The 22318-nt window shown below is 41.4% G+C and overlaps 1 protein-coding gene across 5 annotated transcripts; it reads left to right on the plus strand.

The window, feature by feature from the left end:
- The first annotated feature begins 245 nt into the window (after positions 1–245).
- Positions 246–21528, plus strand: LOC100827734. 5 transcript variants are annotated; one of them, XM_024460298.1, is made up of 28 exons: positions 246–584; positions 2406–2494; positions 6250–6373; positions 7132–7800; positions 7886–8257; positions 8346–8447; positions 8585–8767; positions 11113–11248; positions 11339–11520; positions 11994–12079; positions 12633–12681; positions 12755–12821; positions 12907–13388; positions 13471–13570; positions 13704–13837; positions 13952–14019; positions 14100–14319; positions 14448–14663; positions 14751–14903; positions 16157–16210; positions 16288–16499; positions 16581–16653; positions 17399–17727; positions 18427–18604; positions 18667–20079; positions 20177–20986; positions 21072–21143; positions 21248–21528. In XM_024460298.1, the coding sequence occupies exons 1-28, from the start codon at positions 510–512 to the stop codon at positions 21266–21268; spliced, it is 6669 nt and encodes a 2222-aa protein (XP_024316066.1). In that variant the 5' UTR covers positions 246–509; the 3' UTR covers positions 21269–21528. The 5 variants fall into 5 exon arrangements, with proteins under 5 accessions (XP_024316066.1, XP_024316067.1, XP_014752395.1 ...); XM_024460299.1 differs by having other exon boundaries at positions 16584–16653; XM_014896909.2 differs by having other exon boundaries at positions 247–584; positions 17411–17727.
- The last annotated feature ends 790 nt before the right edge of the window (positions 21529–22318 follow it).

Here is a 22318-nt window from a genome sequence, read left to right on the forward strand (position 1 = left end):
TTGGATACGCCACATTTAACTTTTATTCACATTTATTTAATTAGTTTTATTTATTTATTTGACTATTAATTGCAAGATATGACCCTGGAGATAACAACATATTTGCTTCTCTAGATGACGTGTCACGTGTAAAAAGATAAAGTCTTTGTACCGTTGTAAATGTCCCAAGCCCTAAACGAGTCGGCCCGTTAGGCCGTTACGGCGTGGTTCTGCAATCTGGTCCTGAATAACTGTTCGCCAGATGCAATTTACGCCCAACTCAAAACACCCCTCTCTGCCTCACCTCCGTCTTCCCCTATTCCCCCAGGCGCCGCCGACCAGGAGGACCGAACTGGCCGGCGCATCCCGTGCGGGCTCGTCTCGCCACGGCGGCACGGCGGCCTCGGATAGCAGACATCCACTGCCCGTTTCCTCGCCCTCAAACCTTCGGGAAAGCTAGGGTTTTAGCTCCCTGCTTTCGATTTCGATAGCGCAGGCGAACCGGATTCGAGGTAAAAGGTCCCGCGGCGATGGGTCGCCCCGAGCCGGTCGTGCTGTTCGCCCAAACTATCCTCCACTCCCAGCTGGACGAGTACGTCGACGAGGTGCGCTTTCCGTTCTTTTTTCTGTTACTCCCCTCTGCAATCTGTGCTCAAATCTTGCTACTGGCTGGCGAGCAGACGTTAAAATTGTGGTCTTCGACGGCTTTTCTTATTCCATGAGTTCAGTTGATGCACCAAACTGACACATGATTAGATTGGGGGAGTGAGGATTAGGGCTAATTGGTGCATATTTATCTGATGGTCGATTTCTTTTTCCATGAGATAAGTAATATGACCTACCGCCTGAATTTTGGTACATAGTTTCAGGGTTCATAAATCACAGGGCTTTCAAGCATATTTGGGAGAATCCCTGCTCTATATCAGAAGTCTATGTCTATGCTCCCTAAAATCCCTAACAATTCCGCCTCACTTGTCTGGACCATGTAGTGAAGTTGCTCTGCATCGTGAAGCATATTGTTAGCATACTGTAGACAGTACAAGGAACAGACAGATTCTATGAATTTTAGACCACCAAGATAGGATATACCTTTTTCTTGTGTTCTTTTGAATCCAGTTTAATAAAAAAAATTGTAACTGTCTCATTTGGGACAACAAAGCATGTCCAAACAAAGGTAACAAAGTGTCTGGTAAACTAGCAGTAAATTTTTGCTAATATGCTGCTAAACACTTATCTCAGCCTTTTATACTATAAAAAACTCTCTTAGAGTCATAATATAGGCCGTGTTAGAATCTGTGTTAGTCAAACCATATTTAAGCCTTATGAACATCGACACCACCAATCGATATTGCTAGATCCATGGTTGTCAAGGCGTCGCCTAGTCGACGCTTAGGCGTCGAAGCGCCCAGCGACGTCAAGGCGTTGATCTCGCCTTAGATTTCGAACTAAAGCGTCCAGGGGCGTCGCCTAGGCGCTGAAATCGCCGCTTCGCTCATTTCTGGACGCTCTCAATAGAAGGTCAAGCGGGAAACAGAAATCGGCGGGAGAAACAGAGAAATTGGGGAGAAATTGGGGGGAAAACAGAGTGGGGAGAGAGAGGGGAACACAGCAGTGGTATAAATCGAGGGAAAAGAGAGAGAGGAGCTCCCGCCAGATCCCATCCTCCTCCGCCGCCAGGAAGCTTCCTGCCAGATCCCATCCTCCTCCGCCGGCCTCTCCCTCTCCGGCCAAGCTCCTCCTCCGCCGGCCCTTCCCCTCTCCGGCCAACATCTTCCTCCGCCGGCCCTCCCTAGGGCTGAGTGCTCATGGATTTGGTGGTCTGTGGTGTGGTGGCTGCAGTTCGTGGGGAGCACGGGAGAGGGTGAAGGAAGAAAACCCTTCGTTCAGTCCACTTAATGGGCATTGGGTCAGCATGGGCCAACTATATTCAACAGTTCCCCTAGTGCTTTGCAAAAATGACTAAGGCGTCGCCTTGCTTCGCGCTTTGAGCGCCTAGGCGTTGAGGCGCCCCCCCAACGCCTTAGAGCGCCTGGACGCTTTAAAAACCATGGCTAGATCCATTATGAAATGTACCTTTATAACATGTTTTTATTTTATTTCAAGTAACATGTTTTCATTTAATCTGATGGTTAAAGTCTGACTTTGAAGCCCTTGTCGGTGTCCTATCCTAGATGACCTATATTATGACTCAGAGGTAGTATTAATAAAACTTTTTTAATACGTGGTATGATGCAGATCTAGTACTCAAACATCCAAATGTATATCCTTGTACACTTTAGTACTACTCAAGATAAGTGCCAGGTGTGTGCTAATGAGTACAGGTCATAACTGTCTGGAGAAAGGGCATGTTGGAAACTCATTTATCTAATGAAATTCATGTTTTATTTCTTCTCCTTGAGTTCACTTTGTTCTGTTCCATCACACAGGTGTTATTTTCTGAACCTGTTGTGATTACTGCCTGCGAGTTTCTTGAGCAAAATGCCTCTCCTTCTACACCAAACATATCACTTGTCGGGTAAGAAAATTTCATCTGAGTAATTTTTGAGCTTCCTCTATAATCCGAAGAACATGCTTTTTTCCATGTACATACCTTGTAAACGTGAGTTCTGATAGTGATGCTGTTCCTACTAAAGAGTATCACTGAACTTGTATGCTGTTGTAGTTTACTAGTTTATGAAAAAAAACTGAGCTTATGCCAGGTATTCAAGGTAAAATTGTTAGTTTGTTACAGGATAGTTTGTCCATGGTCGTTCTCCTCCCTTTTTGCGATTTAAGCTTTGCCTTTTCTTTTTCTTTGCCTCTTGCGAAATAATTAGCTTTTTAGCAGGGGTTCATGGTCAGAGTGATAATTTTGTCACAAGGGACATGAGAGGAGATATACATTTCCTTGTGCAAGCCTTAATATAGACAGCTTGAACTGTCAGTATCATGAGACTAAGGTCATCTCCTTCCCTTTGAAGGCTAGAAATTCCTACATTACTCCTTAGAATCAAAACTTTAAATTCTCTCTTTAATCTTGAGAAAAGAAAAAAAATAGCGTATATTTGGTTTGTCCTGAATGTACCTTGCCAATTATGAACATTTGGCCCTCTTTTGGATGCACATGCTGTTTTGGCATCGCCGTGCTCATTTGGCACATTTTTGTGCCCATTGGCAAAATCATAGGCAAGTGAATAAATTTGGTTGGGTAGTCTTGTGCTCAAATCAGACACCCCCAGTCTATTTATTTTTCTAGGGCCATATTCTGACTTTGTGGATTGATCAAGAGTTAAGGAATCTTTATGATATGTATTTATCTAATGTACATATTATATAAAGTAAAACCATATTTACTTAGGGATTGAAAAAAGTTTATGTTTTACTATAATTTCCTAACAAATACTCCATTGTTTGTAAATAGATGATAATATACACATTTGCATGGTCTCCAACATGTATCTTTGATCGTTACTCTTTATATGCATATGTTACTGAAAATTATATGATATTTTATTGTATGGAAATATTTTTCACCTAACCAATCTAAATACTTTTTTTAATTAGCGATCAAAGTTTGAGAAGTGTAATCGCACACTTTCTCAGAAGTCACTTATTTACTTCAATTTTCATCTGACGACTCTTCCCCAGCTATGGACTCAGACCTCTCACAACAAAAAAGAAAAGAAAATAAAAATCAAACGAATCCGAATATAACCAATCTATCGCCTTTGATGACTCGTTGACAGCCATCGGCGCTTGTAACGGAGGGAGTATCATACAGTTGGTAGGAAATTCTAGCTGCGTTCTTTTCGGCATCTATCCCTGGCTTATCCGAGAAGCTGCCCTCCCCCAGTTTCCGGGAGAAGCCGCATCCCAAATTCTGCTAGGCTTTCAAAGTAGTTTAGGCGAAACTAGTTTGGAAGCCTAATCAAATTTAGGTGGTGGCTTCTCCAAGAAGCTGGGGGAGAGCAACTTCTCTGAGAAACCGGTCCAGGAAGCCGAAAAGAACCGGGCAACTATATCACATGATAGTTAAATAATGTAATGCGGATCTTAAAGTAACAAAGTATAGGAGGATAAGGTAAACAAATCTGCTTGCTGAGCTTACAACCCTGAAAATCTGAAGACATGACAACGGCTCCTGAGATAGACCCTAGAAGACCAAGATGAACTAAAGATGACAGACGGGTCATACCAGATGAGCAAGACGATGATGCCATTGCTAGAAGGAGCCAGTAGATGAGGTGGTTGAAGTGGAGAGGCAGGCAGCGCTGGCACCGGAAGGAAGGTGAAGCAATTGAGCTTCCAAAGAGTCTGTGAGTCATGCTGCCATGGCCAGAACGGCCACAGCTTTCGTATGGCGATCCTGAACACAACACGAGTTGAGGTCGTGAATGACCTGGCAACCAAGGTCAGTAAGTTGATCAGCTGAAATGAGCTGTTTGGTCAGGCAAGGAAGGTGAGCAACATCAGGAACGTGAAAAGATAAAGTAGTAATAGTTCCTCGACTCGGGAATCATGTGAAAAGAAGCTCCAGAGTCAAGAATCCACGGGGGAGGTACCTGACGGTGTTGATCTCTCAGTGTCAGAAGAGTCAGTAGCATAACCTGTCGATGGAGGACAGGTAGGAGCAAGCAGATTGTGAACGCGCGAAATCTCCTTCTCAGTCAGGGACACGGTTGAAGAAGTCGATGAAAAAGCACTGATGCCCAGAGGAGCGGTGTGCAAGATGGTGCTTCTTCTTGAAGCCATGAACTCAAAGTGACCATCCTTGTCGTGGTAGGTGTAATGAGGATGACCACCAGGGGAAGGGCAGCTAACCTCACCTATGGGAGCCGCCAGAGGAGGCGATGCAATTAGGCGGGGAGCTGTGAGCACAGAGGGAAGCGCTATAGACCAAAATCATGCTGACAAGTCTCCTCTGCGCTTATCTCCATAAGTGCTTCCAGAAGAGTGACCTGTAGATGACGAAGGTGAGTCCACATCTCATATCTCGGAAGAAAACTGGGGCAGAACATGTGGGACGAGAACATCAACAACATGTGCATGATCATCAAACTACCGAGTGTAGACAGATAGCAGATCCCGGCACGAGTCTAGAGCCTCCTGGTAGTCGGCGACAACCTGATCATGAGCAGCACAAACAGTATGAACAGCAGCCTTATTAACAGTAGCCGGAGCAGTTGAGGGCGGTGGAGGCTCCACTGGGGCATCAGGGGAGGATGAACAAGAGGCCTCAATGGAGAGAGGACACTCCAAAGTCAAAGGCTGCACGTGTGAGAGATGAAGTCTGTGTAGCTGACACCATTTAACAACACCAGGCAGTGAGGGTAACAGTGCCCGGCGACGATGACATTGTACCTGTTGTCACGAGGGGTCAGCTGGGCGAAAGACCAGCAAGGCCAAGCAGCAGAGGTTCCTGATCAATAATCAACACCTGCAGCAAGGACGTGAAGCATGTCCTGATGCAATCACAAGCAATAATCAACACGTGCAAAAAGGACATGCAAGACATAGGGCTTGGACAGCAAACATCTAACCCCGTGTGGGGAATTGAATCAGATAGTGGGGAGGGGATCGATCTTTTGAACAGCAGGCAGCAAGCCAGTGGTTGACAGCGGGCAGAAGCAGCCGGCAGCAGCAGCTGCATGCTGAGTGACCGAGCGTTCGGTGGAGACCGATTCTTTGAAGGTATCAACCGTGAGAATCAATTGTTCAGGATGGAATCGACAAGTTACAGTGTCGATTTTTTTTTGCTAGGGACAGACGAAACCCTAAGCTCTTATACCATGTGAGGAAATATGCAACTTGTATTTCCATGAGGCCACATACACTAACAGTTATATTAAATACGCGGAAAGCCCCTCATGCAACAAGGATATTACACAGGAAACACATATGACCATACACCTCCAACAGATCTCAGCTTGTGATGCTTCTGATAAAATTAATTCTAGATGAGGGGCAACTTGGGCTCATAGATTGCAAGTTAATTCATTATGTTGAAACTTCAGCATTATCAATGTGACTTGTGAAAAAGGTTCTTTTTTTGTTTTGACATAGGAACATGCCCAGTGAATGTAGTTTGTTGGTCTCCATTCTACTTCTAAAAATGTCCCTTCTATTCATCCTAGATTCCAGTTCCCTTTAATCTGACAGCCCTGAGTTAAGTTAGTTACATTAATCAGCAGTTATGTAAAAAGCATGCACTCACATTATTCAATGTATTAACATTGTTGAATAAATCTGATAAGTTATTTTCCTTGAATAATTTTGTTTATGTTATATCAGTGCTACATCCCCACCATCATTTGCTTTGGAAGTCTTTGTTCACTGCGATGGGGAGTCCCGTTTTAGGCGCCTTTGTGTACCGTTCTTGTATTCACATTCTTCATCCAATGTGCTAGAAGTTGAGGTATGATACTACCTGATTCCAAGTTTGACCAATATTCTTATCTTTTACCTATATGCGTTCTTTCTTTTTCTGTGTGCATGTCGTATCTGTTTTTTCCAACTCTACTGCCAAATGTGTGAATGTTAAGCTTGCTCTGGGTACATCCATACATGTCGATTTGTCAACTTGGTGGACTTGACAATTTACAGATATTAGTTTAACGGATCCTGCTCCATTTCTGAAGCAAGGGGTCTCCGTGGTAGCTGCTAGGTTTGGACTATTTTATTAAGTGCACCGTAGATTGGCTAATTCCGAGTTGAGCTCAGACTCTTACAATCCTGGGTAAAAAGCATTTTCAGATTTAGAAAATGTGGAAAAAACAAATATGTGCGTTGCATAAAGGTGTGTATAAAAAATCATGTTTCTGTGACCTGGAGGGTTGTAGTGTTTTTTGGGCAATGGTGGTACATGAGCTCACTAAATCTAAAAAGTTGCTTTATAATAGTTATGTATACCATCAATATTTTAGCTTAAATAGGTTGTAATGTCTAATCATCAGTCATCACCAGTTGCTTACGTGATACAATTCATGCTTAATGACCTATGCTGCAGTTCACTCTATTTAACCTTTCTTCCTTTTTCCGGTATCTGTACACTGTGCGGTAGTCTTTTAATTGATAATATTGGCCACATGTCGGTCTTGTTCTTCCATGCCTGATATAGATGAGTTTGTTATGCTGCTTCAGATGTTTTTCTTTGCCTTTTTCTATAATTTTCAGGCTATTGTTACAAATCATTTAGTGCTGCGGGGTACTTATCGCAGCCTCACTCTTGTAATTTATGGGAATACCGCTGAAGACCTTGGCCAATTCAACATAGAACTAGATCTGGATCATTCTCTTGCCAATGTGGTTAGCTCTCCATCAGAGGGAAAATTTGAAGACCTTCCACCAGCACTACATTCATCCAAATTTAAATTTGAAGAATCATTATCTTCACTCAAACCATTGAGTTTTCAGTCCACAGATTTGGACCTATCACTTGAAGCGAAGAAAATTCTACATTTAGCTCTTAAAATGTGCCAAATACCCATTGTGGAAAAGCTGATTCCTGATCTAGGAAGTGCAGTTATCTCAGCTGTATCAAAATATGTAACTACCACCAACAGAATGCCACATAGTTGTAATCAAGAGATGGCACATGGCTCCAGCAAGATTAATCTTGATCTTCAGGAAACTAACAATATTCACACTGAAGCTAGTGACATGCTCCTCCAAATTTTGAAAAATGTCCATTCTGCTGCTGCTGATCATACTCATGTTGATGATAATGGCTTTGACTTTGAACTGGAGGAGTTGCCCACGACAAAAATCCTATTTGAGTTGTTTAACAAAATTTTCCCATATTACAGAGACTCTGTAATTCTTGATCTACAGTGCCCTTCCCAGGTAATTGATCGGATGCCATTTGTTGTTATCAATATGGATTGTAAGGTGTCAGACGATTTATTTGTCTTGTGCCATTTTATTTCAGAATAGCTGGTTGATGATGTCTTTGAGTTTGGTTCTCCTGATATGCTCCTCAAAGGAGAGTTGCTTTTCTTTTGTTAACGCTGGCGGGATGGAGCAAATCAATAACCTGCTTTGTTCAAAGACCCCCAAAACTGCTGCTACTACATTGCTTCTCTTAAGTATTGTTGAGAATGCTACTCGACATGTTGTTGGATGTGAAGCTTTCTTGGGATGGTGGCCACGATGTGATCATAGCAGTATACCCACTGGCAGCAGTAGTGGCTACTGTTCTTTATTGAAGCTTCTAATGGAAAAAGAAAGACATGATATCGCCTCTCTTGCTACATATATCTTGCAACGTTTGCGTTTTTATGAGATACTATCTAGATATGAGGTTTGAATTTTCATACCTGCCTAACCTTGCACTATGTCTATTTTTAGTATACTCTCCAGATTGTTTGAAGCTTATGATTCATTTGCAGTCTGCGGTGGTCAAGGTGGTTTCTGATCTACCTTCCGATGAACTTTCCACTGATGGAGTTTCACTTCTTATTTATGCAAGTAGTGAACTTGCTGAAATGTTGGTAAGCTTCTTCTGGAATTGCCCTTTCATAGGGAAACACAAATTCCATACAGCTGAATGCACACTTTGTTATCCTCCTTGCCTCCTTGGAAGTGAAGCAGGTTATCTGTTATTTTACGATTATATTTCGTGATGCAGAAATTGATAAATATGTGTGGCCCTATTGAAGATCCTTTGCCAGTCACTGCGGCTAGGAAAATATCCAAGTCTGCTCACATGGAAGATTCACTGTCATTCAAAGCGACAATTGAACTTATAACTTCTTCAAAATACAGTTTCTTGCAGTTTCATACTGATTCATATTTGTTATCCCTTATCCAGGTAAACGGAACATGCACTTTTGTATCTCTCTATGTATCCTATCCCACTATGGATATAGGAATTGACAAAACTTGAATTAATGCTTGTTCACAATGCGCAATCTTTGCTTTAGTCGAAAGTTTATTCTGTTTCCCTTGTAATCTTTGCTCCTAATGTACATTTGATATTGGTTACAAAAGCATGGTAACATTGAGAAGGGCATATTGAATATGAAATAAGTGAAGTGCCTCACAATGGTTTTTCATATACAAATGGTCAACTTTTCGCTTTATTTATCACACCAGTATTACGTCCTCAACTTGGAAATTCTCATTGTGGAATGTCATGGCTTCATGGGGGAGTGGGGCTGGGTTTATGACCACTGTAACAAGGGTAAAGACAGGCAACTGGTGGCAGCTTTATTTTCCTGTCAGCCAAGGATTTTCCATAACGATCTGTTTGGTTAGTTTCCAAGTTTGTTAAGTACTTGTTTTATCTCTTAGATTGGTTTAGTCTTTCCTTTTATGTCCATATAAAGAGATCTAGCATTGTAACATGATCAACTATCAATATAGAATGAAAATGACATTAGACTCCTACCCTTAGATTGGATACGGACATGACGATACGAATACGGGTACAAGGGATACAGCATTTTCCAAAAACAGTCATACGGGGGACATGGTGAATATACATTAAATTTTTAAAATGCCATATATGTAAGAATAAATTTAAGACACGACAAAAAAAAAGCAAATTACAAAAAAACAGCACCTAGCTAGCAGCAACACATAGCAGTAAAACATAAAAAGTAGCAACTGCAGCCATACCCGCTAACGCTTGCCTAATCGATACAACAAAAAAGAACAGCGCCGCCTGCAGGTCACAACTCGCAACAGAAAAGAAAAACAGAGGGAGAAGGTATTCGGTGACGACAGTGAGGGAGAATGGGAGAGAGCAGTAGCTGACTAGTTGGAGAGGTGAGGGCAAAGCTCGTCCAGGATTATCTGCTGGAGGCCGAAAGTCGGAGGATATTGGTGGCGCGGACGAAGAGGCGACGCGGCAAAGAGCTGGGAGTGGAGTCCAGCGCTGGCGGCTGGCGAGTCCGCTGGCCGGCGAGTCCAGGGGTGGCGGCTGGTGGCGCCTCGAAGCAGCACGTGTGAGGATGCCTGCAGATCGACCGAACTGCCCTATTCCGTGCGTGCAGGTTAGTGTTTTGGACCGCTCGTTGGGCCATCCCAGATGTTTCCGTATGGCCTGTATTCACCACGTGTCAACCCTTCTCTCCTTTTTCTTTAATTTGAAATTAGTGGGATATACTGTGGGACGCACATATCCCGGCGCATCGGGGCGTATCCCTGTATCCCAGCATGTCAGCACGCGGATATGGAGGTCCTCGACGCATCGGTGCTTTGGAGGTGCTGTAGCACTCTAGCCATCGACAATACCTGGAAGGCTGGAAGAATAGCACACTCCAAAAGACCTATAAAGTCTGGAAAAATCAATAAGTTTTGGCAAAGTCTCCTTATTTTTATGGACATCCAGGCAGTTCATAACTTATAACACAAGATATATCTGCAAAGTATTCCCTCCGTTTCAGATTAGTTGTACATGCAGCTGTTTAGAGACAAAATAAGCCAAAGGCACAAATTACCACTTGGTCTTGCTTTTCATATTCCTATGCACTTAATTGCACAACATATTTAAGCTTTATCCAATCTCCGCTTAGACCCACCTCCCTTCATCCAATAAGACGATAGCATTAAAATTGTTTGTCTGGATAAAGTAAGAGCACAATGGTATTTTGAGAAAACTCGCAAGATCTACATGTACTACTAAGAAAAAATGGAGGGAGTTCATCAAGTCAATGGCTCCATGATGATATGTTCTGCAGACTGAAGTGATCAATGGCTCATACTAAGGAAAAGAAATCTTAACTGAGAAATATGGAATAAACAACCAATAGTGTATGTCTAGCAAGTATTTGAGGGAAGTCTTTCGGTATTGATTCTGCGAGGCCAGGTGGAGAGAAGTCCGATGTGGGTGGATTATCTTTTTGAGACTTGCCAGTGTATCTTAAGTCTGTGTAACTCTTCCGTAGCCTAAGTAGCTTACCCACTGTCGTAATAACTGTCTGTCAATCTGGCAGCTTTGCCTATTGACACTGCTGTTGCTGACTAAGTATTATGTGAAAGGTATGTCAAGTGTTAGTATGATGTAGACGTGGTTTAGATTGAGATACTATTGCTTGTTTGACACTCTGCTGGTTATCACTTTTGGCACCTCGCATGACATTATATAGAACAGAAGTCACGCCTTTTAAGGTTTTGGAGATGTAACTTTGTTTTGTTTTCTTTGTAGAACAGGAAAGAGGTTTTTTCCCTCTGTCAGCAGCCTTATTGTCATCACCAATAATGCATTTGGCAAGTGCTGCTGAAATTTCGATGGAGATGGCATCATCAATTGAATTAATTGTCCTATCCCTTCTCTTTTGCCGTTCAGGTTTGTTTGGCACATTTTAAAACTGACATATTTTGAACTCATTCTTTTATGTTTTCATTATGACATGAACTCATTCTTTTCTGTTTTCAGGGCTATCCTTCTTGCTCAGTCAACCTGAAGCAACCGAGCTTATAGTTCTCTCTCTTCAAGATGATAAAGATATGAATAAAACGGAATGCATAACTCTGCGACATGCATTTGTTCTATTGTCGAAAGGATTCTTTTGTCGTCCACAGGAAGTTGGAATGATCACAGAGCTACATCTGAAAGTGGTTTGTGCAAGCTCAATTCATGATAATTATTCACTTTTTATTGTTTAGAATCTTTTTAACATGTGGATATGAATATTCCATCACTAGGATGGGAACTTGGAACATAGATTAATTGGGAATGAGGCATTGTGCTTTACTGAAGGAAGTCTCCTGTCATTTTGCTTGAACAATGAACCATATTTAAGTTCGCCCACATAATGTACACCACCATTTCTAAACATGTTGTACTACATAAATCATTCCTTTCATTATGCTATTCGTCATTCCATCCACATCATTCGTGCTGTTATTACTCCTTGTAGTAATAGTTTCGAACTTGGCAGTATTTGTCTAATTGCATTTATTGGTTTCTTTTTAGAGAAATTTGTATAACTTCTGTTAATAAAAAAACATAATTCATTTTTAGCTAACTTACATAATTTAACTCTGTAATTTCTTGTGTTTGTTAATGATTGAATTGATGTGCCATGTAGGGAAGTGCCGCCAATAGGCTACTTGCTGTTCCTCCAAATTCTGATGAGCTTTTGTGGGTTCTTTGGGAACTTTGTGCTATTTCGAGGTCAGTATTGAAGTCAGTCTTTGGTGGATACTCGTTGTGATGTGAAGTTAAGTTGTGTAAAATTATGACGAATTGATGGAGGGCTGCCAACTATTTAGATTTTCTCAATACAAATGGTCTTGCTCTGTAATTTTTCTTGTTTCCTTTGCAATTCTGTCGTCCTTCAGTGCTCTGCTAAAATATCCATGTCTTTATATCCTAAGTCACACTTCTATGAATTCTGAAATGCTAAAGACAAGTTATGAGCGTACACAAACGGTGCATAAGCTATTTTTTGTACTAGCACAACACCTCTGTGTTGCACCAATTCTCCTTGCTGCAATACGTGTTTAGAAAAAATGTTTTACTATCATTAGCTGTTGCACCAATTCTCCTTGTTGCAATACCTGCTCACATTTTAATGTTTGTGTCTAATCAAATGGTGGTACGGTCCAAAGATGATGGACCGCCACCAATGATTGAGATCTTTCTAGGAGCAAAGATGTCTTGTTTTATATATTTCTCTGGATGAACTTCAGTGCATACGTTTACGGATTCTGAGTATGTGATGCAGGTCTGATTCAGGTCGCCAAGCATTATTAGCTCTCTGTTACTTTCCTGAGGTGCGCGTTGTTATATCAACTGTAATTATTTATGCAACTTGATCTCTGAGTGATGTCAATATTTCTGTTGTAGGCAATTTCAGTTCTATTGAGTTCCCTCTCTTCGTACACGGATCTTGATTCAACCGTGACTAAAACTGGTGAGCAGAATAATTACGTCTGGGTATTTCATTTCTGAGGTTTTCATATAAGCTTTACATTTCTTTGTAATTGTCTGCGTCTCAGGAGGGTCTCCATTGGGTCTTGCAATCTTCCATTCGGCTGCAGAAATCCTTGAAGTATTGGTTGCAGATTCGACTGGTTCATCGCTCAAATCATGGATTGGATTTGCTGTGGATCTGCACAAGGCTTTGCATTCTTCTTCTCCAGGTTCAAACAGGAAAGATGCTCCAACAAGGTTGCTTGAATGGATTGATGCTGGTGTTGTATATCAGAGAAATGGGGCTGTTGGGCTTCTTCGTTATTCTGCTATTTTAGCTTCTGGTGAAGATGCTCATCTTTCTTCTGGAAATGTGCTCGTGTCAGAATCAATGGATGTTGAGAATGTTGTTGCAGATTCGAATAATACTTCAGATGGTCAAGTCATTGATAATCTTCTTGGTAAGCTTGTTGCGAACAAGTACTTCGATGGAGTTGCTTTGTGCAGCACTTCTGTAGTTCAGTTAACGACAGCTTTCCGCATTTTAGCATTTATTTCTGAAGATACGGTAAGTTCCTTTTCATATCGATATTATTGAAGACCTCGATTTTTCAATGAGATCCATGTCATCATTTTTGCTGTCTATGTAGGCCGCAGCTTCGTCCCTTTTTGAAGAAGGTGCAATTGCTGTTATATACATAGTCCTGATGAACTGCAAGTCTATGCTTGAACGCTTGTCCAATAGTTATGGTGAGAACCTCGTGCTTATATTTTTGGATTATTATTCAAAATATGATATCAGTATGTCATTAGTTCAAGAACTATTTTGAACTTATATGCTATTTTTGGGCTAAACCTCCTTGCTCTGTTATTCCACCTTCAGATTACCTTGTTGATGAAGGGGCTGAACTAAGTTCCACAACGGAATTACTTTTAGACCGAACTCATGAACAAGCCCTTGTTGATCTCATGACTCCCTCTCTTGTCTTGCTGATAAACCTCCTCCATATAATACATGTAATATGCTCTGCTCTATTCTTTGTGTTGTCAATTCTAGTATGGCATCAATGTAAGCATGTAGTTGCCTCAAATTGATTATATGTGTAATCTTCGATTCGTCCACCTTTCCAGGGAACAAAGGAACAATATCGCAACAAAAAACTTCTTACTGCTCTTCTGCGGTTGCACCGAGAAGTCAGGTATTCCGATAGCCCTCTGTGCATAGCAATAATGATCCCTCTCCCCCTCTGACACAATATCTGCGATTGTATTATTTCAGCCCAAGACTAGCAGCTTGTGCCTCTGATCTGTCTTTCATGTTTCCTAGTTTCGCTGTCAGCTTTGGTGTTGTTTGCCAGCTTATTACTTCAGCACTTGCTTGTTGGCCATTGTATAATTGGACACCTGGTCTGTTTCATTGCCTTCTTGAAAATGTTGAGCCTACTAATGCATCAGTACCATTAGGTCCGAAGGATGCCTGTAGTCTGCTTTGTCTTCTGGTAAGTCTTTTAGTTACAGTTATATCCTTTGAATTATTAAGATGTCTACTTGATTCCCTAATATGCACAGATGCCAGACTTGTAAATGTAGTATTTCTTATTCTTATATGATTTCTCTGTGCTGGAAGGGTGACCTTTTCCCAGATGAAGGTGTATGGCTGTGGACTGTTGAAGTTCCTTCGCTGAGTGCTATTAGATTGTTGAGTATCGGAACGGTTCTTGGGCCTCAAGTTGAGAAACAAGTGAACTGGTACCTGCATCCTGAACATGTGGCCTTATTACTTGTAAGGTTGATGCCACAGCTTGATAGACTCTCGCGTGTTATTGACAACTTTGCTACATCGGTATGTCCTGGCTTTGTTTGCTTCTGCTGCTTTTTCACTTCGAAGCATATGACTTTTTTCAAATACTTATAAAGATAACTGTATCAGGCCTTGATGGTGATACAAGACATGCTTCGGATCTTCATTGTTCGTGTTGCCTCTGAAAAGATTGAGTGTGCGGTGGTTCTTTTGCGGCCAATTTTTACTTGGTTGAATAGTAAAGTTGATGAAACTTCCCTGTCAGAGAGAGAGGTCTTTAAGGTATGATAATGCAAAGTGACTATGGCTGCATAATTGGTGTCTTTTAAGTTTATCCATTTGTTGTGTGCATGGAACTGTTCAAATTTCTGGTGACAACTAGGAAGTTTCGTTATGAGAAACGCCATCCCATAATGACCAGTTTCTAGTAACTGGATATCCTCTCTTTTTGTCAGCATTTTAGAACCATATTGTTTGGTAAACAGCAAGTCAATATTTGGTCCAAAATTCTTTATCTGCTGATCCTAGCAGGGTTTTTTGTGTGCCAAAAAACTGTGGAAATACTGTATGTAAATATTGAAATGTACAAAGCTTTGTGAGTTTCCACTTCGCACCATCAGAAACTGGTTGGTTAGTGTGCAGGTTCCTGGAACCGTAGTTACTCCCAGATCTGGTTTACTATGGAAGACCAGTATGTTTTATGTTTTTTCCATTTATTTCTTCTCAAGGTTTGTATGTGTCAAACATATTAAGTATTGAACTCCTTCCGAGTAGCAACACAAAGCGACCTCAGCATTGTTCACATGCAAACCAGAGACTGGTTTGCTTCTCAAAAACTTGCTAGTTTCTTGCAGGACCTGGTTCGTTGCTGGTTCCTGCCTATGTTTGTCTTGGGTGATTTCTTTCGTTGCTTGTGGTGCCCCCCTTTTCTACTATTGTTGTTGACTAACAGTAATCAATCTTTACTCCTATAAAAGAGGCAATTGGTGGCTGTGCTCCGTCATCTCCCCATCTCCTTTTTGTAAGAAAGAAAAAAAACTTATCACCACCTTCCAATACAAACAATTAAAACCATTAAATGTTTGAGATAGTAATGATGTTTGCTACCAAATTTGAGATAAAGTTACTAGCAACTGCTACTAATATACTCCCTTTGATCCTAAATTCTTGACTCAAATTTTGTCCAAATATGGATGTATCTATTCTTAAAAAGCGTCTAGATACATGTAATATTTCGACAACAATTTAGGATCGGAGGGAGTATAATATTGTTTTTTATTTAATTTATTTTCATTGAGCAGTCTAAAAAGTATTAACCGTAGTATCGCATGGGTATTTAGCTAGTCAAATAAAAAGTTTAGAACAGTGATCCTACTTGTGTGCTAGTTGTCATAACGAACTCATAACATTTAGCAATTGGGTACTATGTTTGATTGAAGGAGGTCCTCTTTTCCCCCAATTCAGTTATGTACTATCTTAATTTATATGAGCCCTCAGCAGCACCAATCTGAAGTTGTTTGATGCATTGTTTCCAGGTGCATCAGTTACTTAAGTTCATTGCAAAATTGGCAGAACATCCAAATGGCAAGGTTAGAGGTTATTTGTAATTCATAACTCATGTAAATTGTTTTTCTCTTGCTCCTATCTTATTTTTTTCTTTACTCAGGAATTGCTATGGAAGATGGGAGTTGTGAGTGTTCTTAGGAAGTTATTACAGAACTGCAGCAACGCGTCTTATTTGGAGGATAAGATGATCTCTGATAGAGGAGCCTACAGAAATGACCTACTTGTGCTCAAGTGGAGGATTCCCTTATTCAGATGTCTTGCATCTATCTTTAGTTCCCAGGCATCTAATGAAAGGCAGACTGCCGTTGAAGAGTAAACACCCAACCATTAAATTATTTACTTTATTATAAATACTTCATTATTTACATATAAACTATATATTTTAACTCATAGTAGGTCCCCAAATGGGAACACCACCGCTGAGGAGTGCTCTTCTATCATGCATCAACTCTTGGTGTTATGCCAGGTACAATTTCACTTGTGCTGTTTATGATATGATTTGCAAATATTTTTACTTCAAAAGTAGTCATAGAAAAACCTTTTGCTAAATGTTAGTTCCATCTGTTATTGACCAAAATTTTACAATGGAAGTTAATAATGTCGGGTTCAAATGGTGGTAATGAAATTCCGTGAGTATTACATGCAAGATCTGTGGATCTGTACAGCGCATCCACTAGATGTGGAAAACCAAGAGGAATATCTGAAGTTATCAAATGATTCCCATATATATGAGAGGGCAAAGCTGAGGATGTGGACTTGGAATGGGGATAATATTTCTTTTCTATTGCTTTTCTGTTCTTCTTTTAGACAGAATCGTGTTGTTGCATTTTAATATTTAATGTATGTGCAACTATTTTAAAGTGCCCCAATGCCCCCCAAGGATACAAGATATATACTTTAGTAGCACACACTATGGCAATTTCTGAATTTGATATTCTCTTGCTGCGGTGCATGCTGCTCTTAGTGCTGAAGTTACATTTTATTCATAATTGAGTACTAGGTGTCTTTTGGTTGGCTAGTGGCAGACGTGCTCGCCAAGCCACCTGGGTTCAAGGCTTGGTCTCCCTAGTGCTCATTGTAGCTTCTTCTTGATATAAAAAAGAAATACAGGAGGTGCTAGGGCTGTTGGTCGAGTTTTTCTTTCTGTTATATTTTTATTAATTTTTTACATGTTTTCCTATGGTTCAATGCTAGACTTATCATGCTATAAGATTTTATGTCAGGTTTTGCCAGTTGGACGGGAAATGTTAGCTTGTTCTATGGCTTTCAAGGAAGTGGCTTCTTCCTCTATATGTAGAAGTGCAGTACCTTTGATATTCTCACAAATCAAAACTGCTAATCAAGATGACAAGGAGATTAATGAGAGTGACACTTATCATGGCTCATCAAATACGGATGACTGGCGTTGTTTTTCCCCTTTGTTGAAGTGCTTGAAGAGACTCTTAAAATGTATTGGTGCTAATGATCCAATGGATTATTATGTAGAAACTGTTTATTCATTGATGCTTGGGGCTATTGCCCTCAGCCAGTATGGTGACAGGTTAACATCACTTCCTGTTCCTTCTTTTCAATATCTCGATAATACACGTGAAAATTCCTTTGCAGTTTCCTCGTTCCCATGCAAATTTGTCAGATGTTCACATATTTCTGTTTGCATGAATAAGCAGTTAGCACCAGGTTTCGTACACTTACATTCGATTAAGTTTTCTCATTGGCACTGATGTTTGCTTGTGGTCTATGTTTTTCAAGAAAGGAAGAAGTGATAAAAGGAAGCTATTTGATTGTTGCTCTTCTGAGATCTTTAAATTTCTTGACTCCATCAAATTCACAGTTGATCATAAAACATGCTTGGCGGTTAAGTTGATCATCTACATAAGTGATTCGGATTATCTCCCATGTTGGAAAGCTAACTAACATCAATGTAATTCTATATTTGTCCAGGGCTTCAGGCTAATCTGGTTAATTGGTTGGCTGCTGACTTTGTTATTCGTTTGTTTGTTTAGTTTTTGTATCTGAGCTGATCGTTATTGACTAGCAATTAGTTTGTCATGTTTTGTATTGTGCTCAGGAGCATATATCTGAATGTTGATATCAGTTAAGGTTGCATTTATTTCAAACAGACCAATATCTGCAATTATAGATGCATTTATTAACTTAAGCATTCTTGCGTTTTTAGTGCAGCTTTTTTTTTGTGTTTCGATAAAATAGTGAGATACTTATATTGTTTCTTTGGTTACAGTCTTGAGGGTATCATCGTATTGAGGTGTCTATTTGGATACCGCTTTGATGGCGGTACATTGGAATCCTCTGGCGATAACTTGAATGAGATTACAGTTTTATTGAAGACATTTGAAGAGAAGATACACCAGGGCCACGAGAATTTCTTGAGTTCTGTTGGAAAGTCTCTTCTAAATCAGGTATATCATTATCGTCAAGATTTTGCTACTCTCCTGTTTCTTATATTGACCGCAATTAACAGGTGCAGAGTTACATCACATTGCTGTGCTCTATTCTCAAGAATTCTGTCCTATCAGAAGATTCAGTGCAGATGGTTCTTGAAGGCACTTACATGCCATTTGGAGTTGTTCGCTCTGTTGTCATGACCTCTTGTCTGATGCCATCCCTAGCCTCTGAGTCTGTAAATCATGAATCTATTCTCTTCTTTTCCAATGCCTGGAAGGTTATTGCTGATTCAGAAGAACCTACTGAATGCCTCGAGGATGAATTTTCAAAGAGGTTGGTATGGGAGTTGCCTGATTCTTCTCTTGAAAGACGAATGATTCCTGGTCAATCTGCTAGTAGGAAACTGTCATTAGGAGATAACACAACTAGACGTATAAAAGAAAATCAAGCACCTGAACCCACTGGACAGTTTACTCGAGGCTTAAGTACAACCAATGCATCTACAGGTCACACACGTAGAGACACTTTCCGCCATCGGAAACCAAACACAAGTAGACCACCTTCAATGCATGTCGATGATTATGTTGCAAGAGAGAGGAACATAGATGGTGCAAGTAGTGCATCAAATATTGTAAATTCTATTCCACGTGGAACACTGAGTGGAAGGCCTCCATCCATTCATGTAGATGAATTTATGGCAAGGCAGAAGGAGCGCCAAAACCCTGTGCCAGCCCCATCCGGGGATGCACCTCAATTAAAAAGTCAGACAAGTTTGGATGACAATGTCCATGCTAAGTCAGAGAAACCGCGACAACCCAAGGCTGAACTTGATGATGATCAAGAAATTGATATAATATTTGACGAGGAATCAGAGTCAGATGACAAACTTCCTTTTCCTCAACCAGATGATAGTCTGCAATCACCACCTGTCATTGTTGGGGAAAATTCTCCTGGTCCAGTTGTTGAGGAGACAGAGAATCAACAGAATGAAGAAAGTCCCTTTTCTCATAGGGGCACGCCTGTCTCAAAGGACAATGGGAGTCTTGGTGCTGGCATGTCTTCTCGCACTGTAATGCTCCCAGAAGCTATTGTTCCTTCGGAGCGGAAACTTCCACTCTCTAGCCCAGAGAAGACTGTGTTCAATGATCAACCTGATGAACCTGCATATGTTTCTTCTGGTAGCAAACGTTCCGCAGAGGCAATTGTGCTGCAATCACATCCTAATATCTCTCAGAAGAGAAGTGCGCAGAAGTTGTCCGAGAGTTCTCTGTCATCTGGATCTCATGGACATGATCATAGGCTGTCAAAAAACCAGCCACCTCTGCCACCAATGCCACTACCAAGTTCTTCCATGCCTGTACAAAATGCTGATTCAAGTCAAAGGCGTTCATCATCTTACGGTGTCAGGGATGGGCCACCATCTTTTCCTTCTAGTTATCCTGGACAAGCTTTTGAAGCCAATATGCCTAGTGATTTTGTGGGGCTTCAGGTAACGTAATGCATGTTTTTTTCAAGTTTATGCTTTTGCTGCTTTATTTTTACTTGCTCTTGCAATTAGATTCTTCAATGTGAACTTCCATTTGCAGGCTCAAACTGAACATGTCTTAGCAAGCAATGGTGGTTCATCATCAAATGCTCCTAATGCAGATTTCAATTTCTTGTGGAACACTTTTCCAGTGAATAGACTCCCTATGGAGCATTTCAGCTCTGGTTCTTCTGCCCGACTGATGCCACCCCTTCCTCCACCTTATTCAGTTCCTGCAACCCAAATTGCTGCAATGAACTCTGGTTCTACCGCATCACCGTATAATCAACGCAGTAGTGTTGTCCAGCCTTCCCCATCTTCATCTCTTATGAGCGATGCAACTTTAGGCATGAATTCTGCATCTGGCGGCGCAATCTTGTCCAATTCATTACCATCATTTGCATCGCAATTTCTAATTGGCAGGCCATCAACGTGTACTTCATTTTTTGGAACATCTCCTCGACAAGTTCAATTCTCATCTGGTCTTTCACAGAATTTGTCCAATCCCCAGCCTGCTGTTTCCTCAACGCATGCACGGCCACCTCCTCCACCACCCCTACCTCAGCAGCCGCATCCTTCCCAGACTCTCCAACAGCTTGGTTCTTTTCAATGGCAATACCAAGAGCAGCCTTTATCATATCCACAAAGTAGTATCCAGGCTCAGATGCCATTGCAGTTTCCAAACCAACTTTCTGTTCCTCAGATGCAATATTACCAGAGCCAGCACGAGTCAGCACAGCAGACATTGAGGCAAGGGGGCGAACAATCACAACTTGCGAACCAGAGTATACAAGCTGATAGTTTATCTCAGCAGCAGAGAGACTCGGAAATCAATCTAAACCAATTTTTCTCATCTCCAGAAGCTATTCAGGTTATTTAGGCTTTTGCAGAAGCTACATACTAGAAAATAGTCATTACCAAGGGTGACTGATACCAACACATTTTGCTTGTTGCAGAGTCTACTAAGTGACCGTGATAAGCTTTGCCAACTTTTGGAGCAGAATCCAAAATTGATGCAGATGCTTCAGGTAAATGCAGCGCATTATCTCAGTAGTAATTAGTTCCAACGGATCTGCTTTTGTCGAAGCCAACTGCATGTTGATTTGAATTTGTCTACTCTGCGTTTGAACAGGATCGTATTGGCCAGCTATAGTCGCAGCAGGAGGCTTCAGTGGGAGGCGGCGCGTATATTTTTGGGTCTATGGCCATGCTGCTAGCGGAGCCTCTTGCCTTCTGCTATAATCTATAGTAACTGTAGCTTTGTCAGCCATGTGGATTTATGCCATGTACATTATTTTCTCGCTGTATGTAATGTTTCGTCTCTATACCGTGACATAGGTTTTGAATTTTGTCCGAGGCTCCATCGTATGCTAATTCTTTTAACCTTGGGAAAAAGCAAAAGGTGCTATTGCAGAAGGGTGTCGCCTTGAATACGAGGGGTATCACAAAACCCTGGAGCATGGGCCACGGCCCCACCCCCTCACAGTAACGGTCTCTGGGGAGGGGGTATGCCCGGGAATAGTCATCGAGGGAATGCTTTCGCGGAAACTCAATGACCTTCCATCCTTTCCCGGATCTGGGGCTCTAAACCTCCGCAGGGGCATCTGACTAATGTCCGGGGAGAGAATGAGTCATTGCTTACCTCAGCAGGCCACGGGTGTTACTTTGAGGTCCACTGCCTGCTGAAGACGTCATCAGGACTGCGCGATTACCGATCGACATGAAGGGCTACAGGCTTGGCACAACGGGCCTGCCTTTTAACTTTTAGCCGGCCAGCGTCCATCATGTGCCAAGATTATCACCGGTTTGAGCTGTAGTGCAGGTGGATAGCTTCATATTTATCTTGTAGCGAGGATGTTCTTCTTGTAGCAACATGCTCGGTGCGTGATCTTGTCTGCCACTGTGGTGTCCCCTTACACTATAAACGGAGGCACATAGCTTCCTCGGCAGAAGGTTGGCATCAAGGATATATCAAGTATAGGAGTTTCGAAGTAGGAGAAGGTTAGGGTTTCGACAGTCGGAGACGAGTAGCATCTCTCCTCCCTCCTACTCTGGCCACCACAAAGACGGCTTCAAGTTGTCCGCTCAAGTGTGACATTGTAATATCCTTGATCCAACCACCCCATCAATACAACTCAAAGCAGTACACATGGTATTACACCTCCGGGTGGTCCGAATTTGGGTAAAACGAACGGAGTCGAGG

Source organism: Brachypodium distachyon, chromosome 1 (assembly GCF_000005505.3).
Source record: "Brachypodium distachyon strain Bd21 chromosome 1, Brachypodium_distachyon_v3.0, whole genome shotgun sequence".
NCBI classification, from domain to species: Eukaryota; Viridiplantae; Streptophyta; class Magnoliopsida; order Poales; family Poaceae; genus Brachypodium; species Brachypodium distachyon.

What these genes read in the sequence shown, in the direction of transcription:
- LOC100827734 (XM_024460298.1), top strand. Translation starts at nt 510, where the DNA reads ATGGGTCGCCCCGAGCCGGTCGTGCTGTTCGCCCAAACTATCCTCCAC. An exon ending in TGGACGAGTACGTCGACGAG is followed by an intron (nt 585 to 2,405) that starts GTGCGCTTTCCG and finishes TCCATCACACAG; the next exon opens with GTGTTATTTTCTGAACCTGT. An exon ending in ACCTCCTCCATATAATACAT is followed by an intron (nt 13,838 to 13,951) that starts GTAATATGCTCT and finishes CCACCTTTCCAG; the next exon opens with GGAACAAAGGAACAATATCG.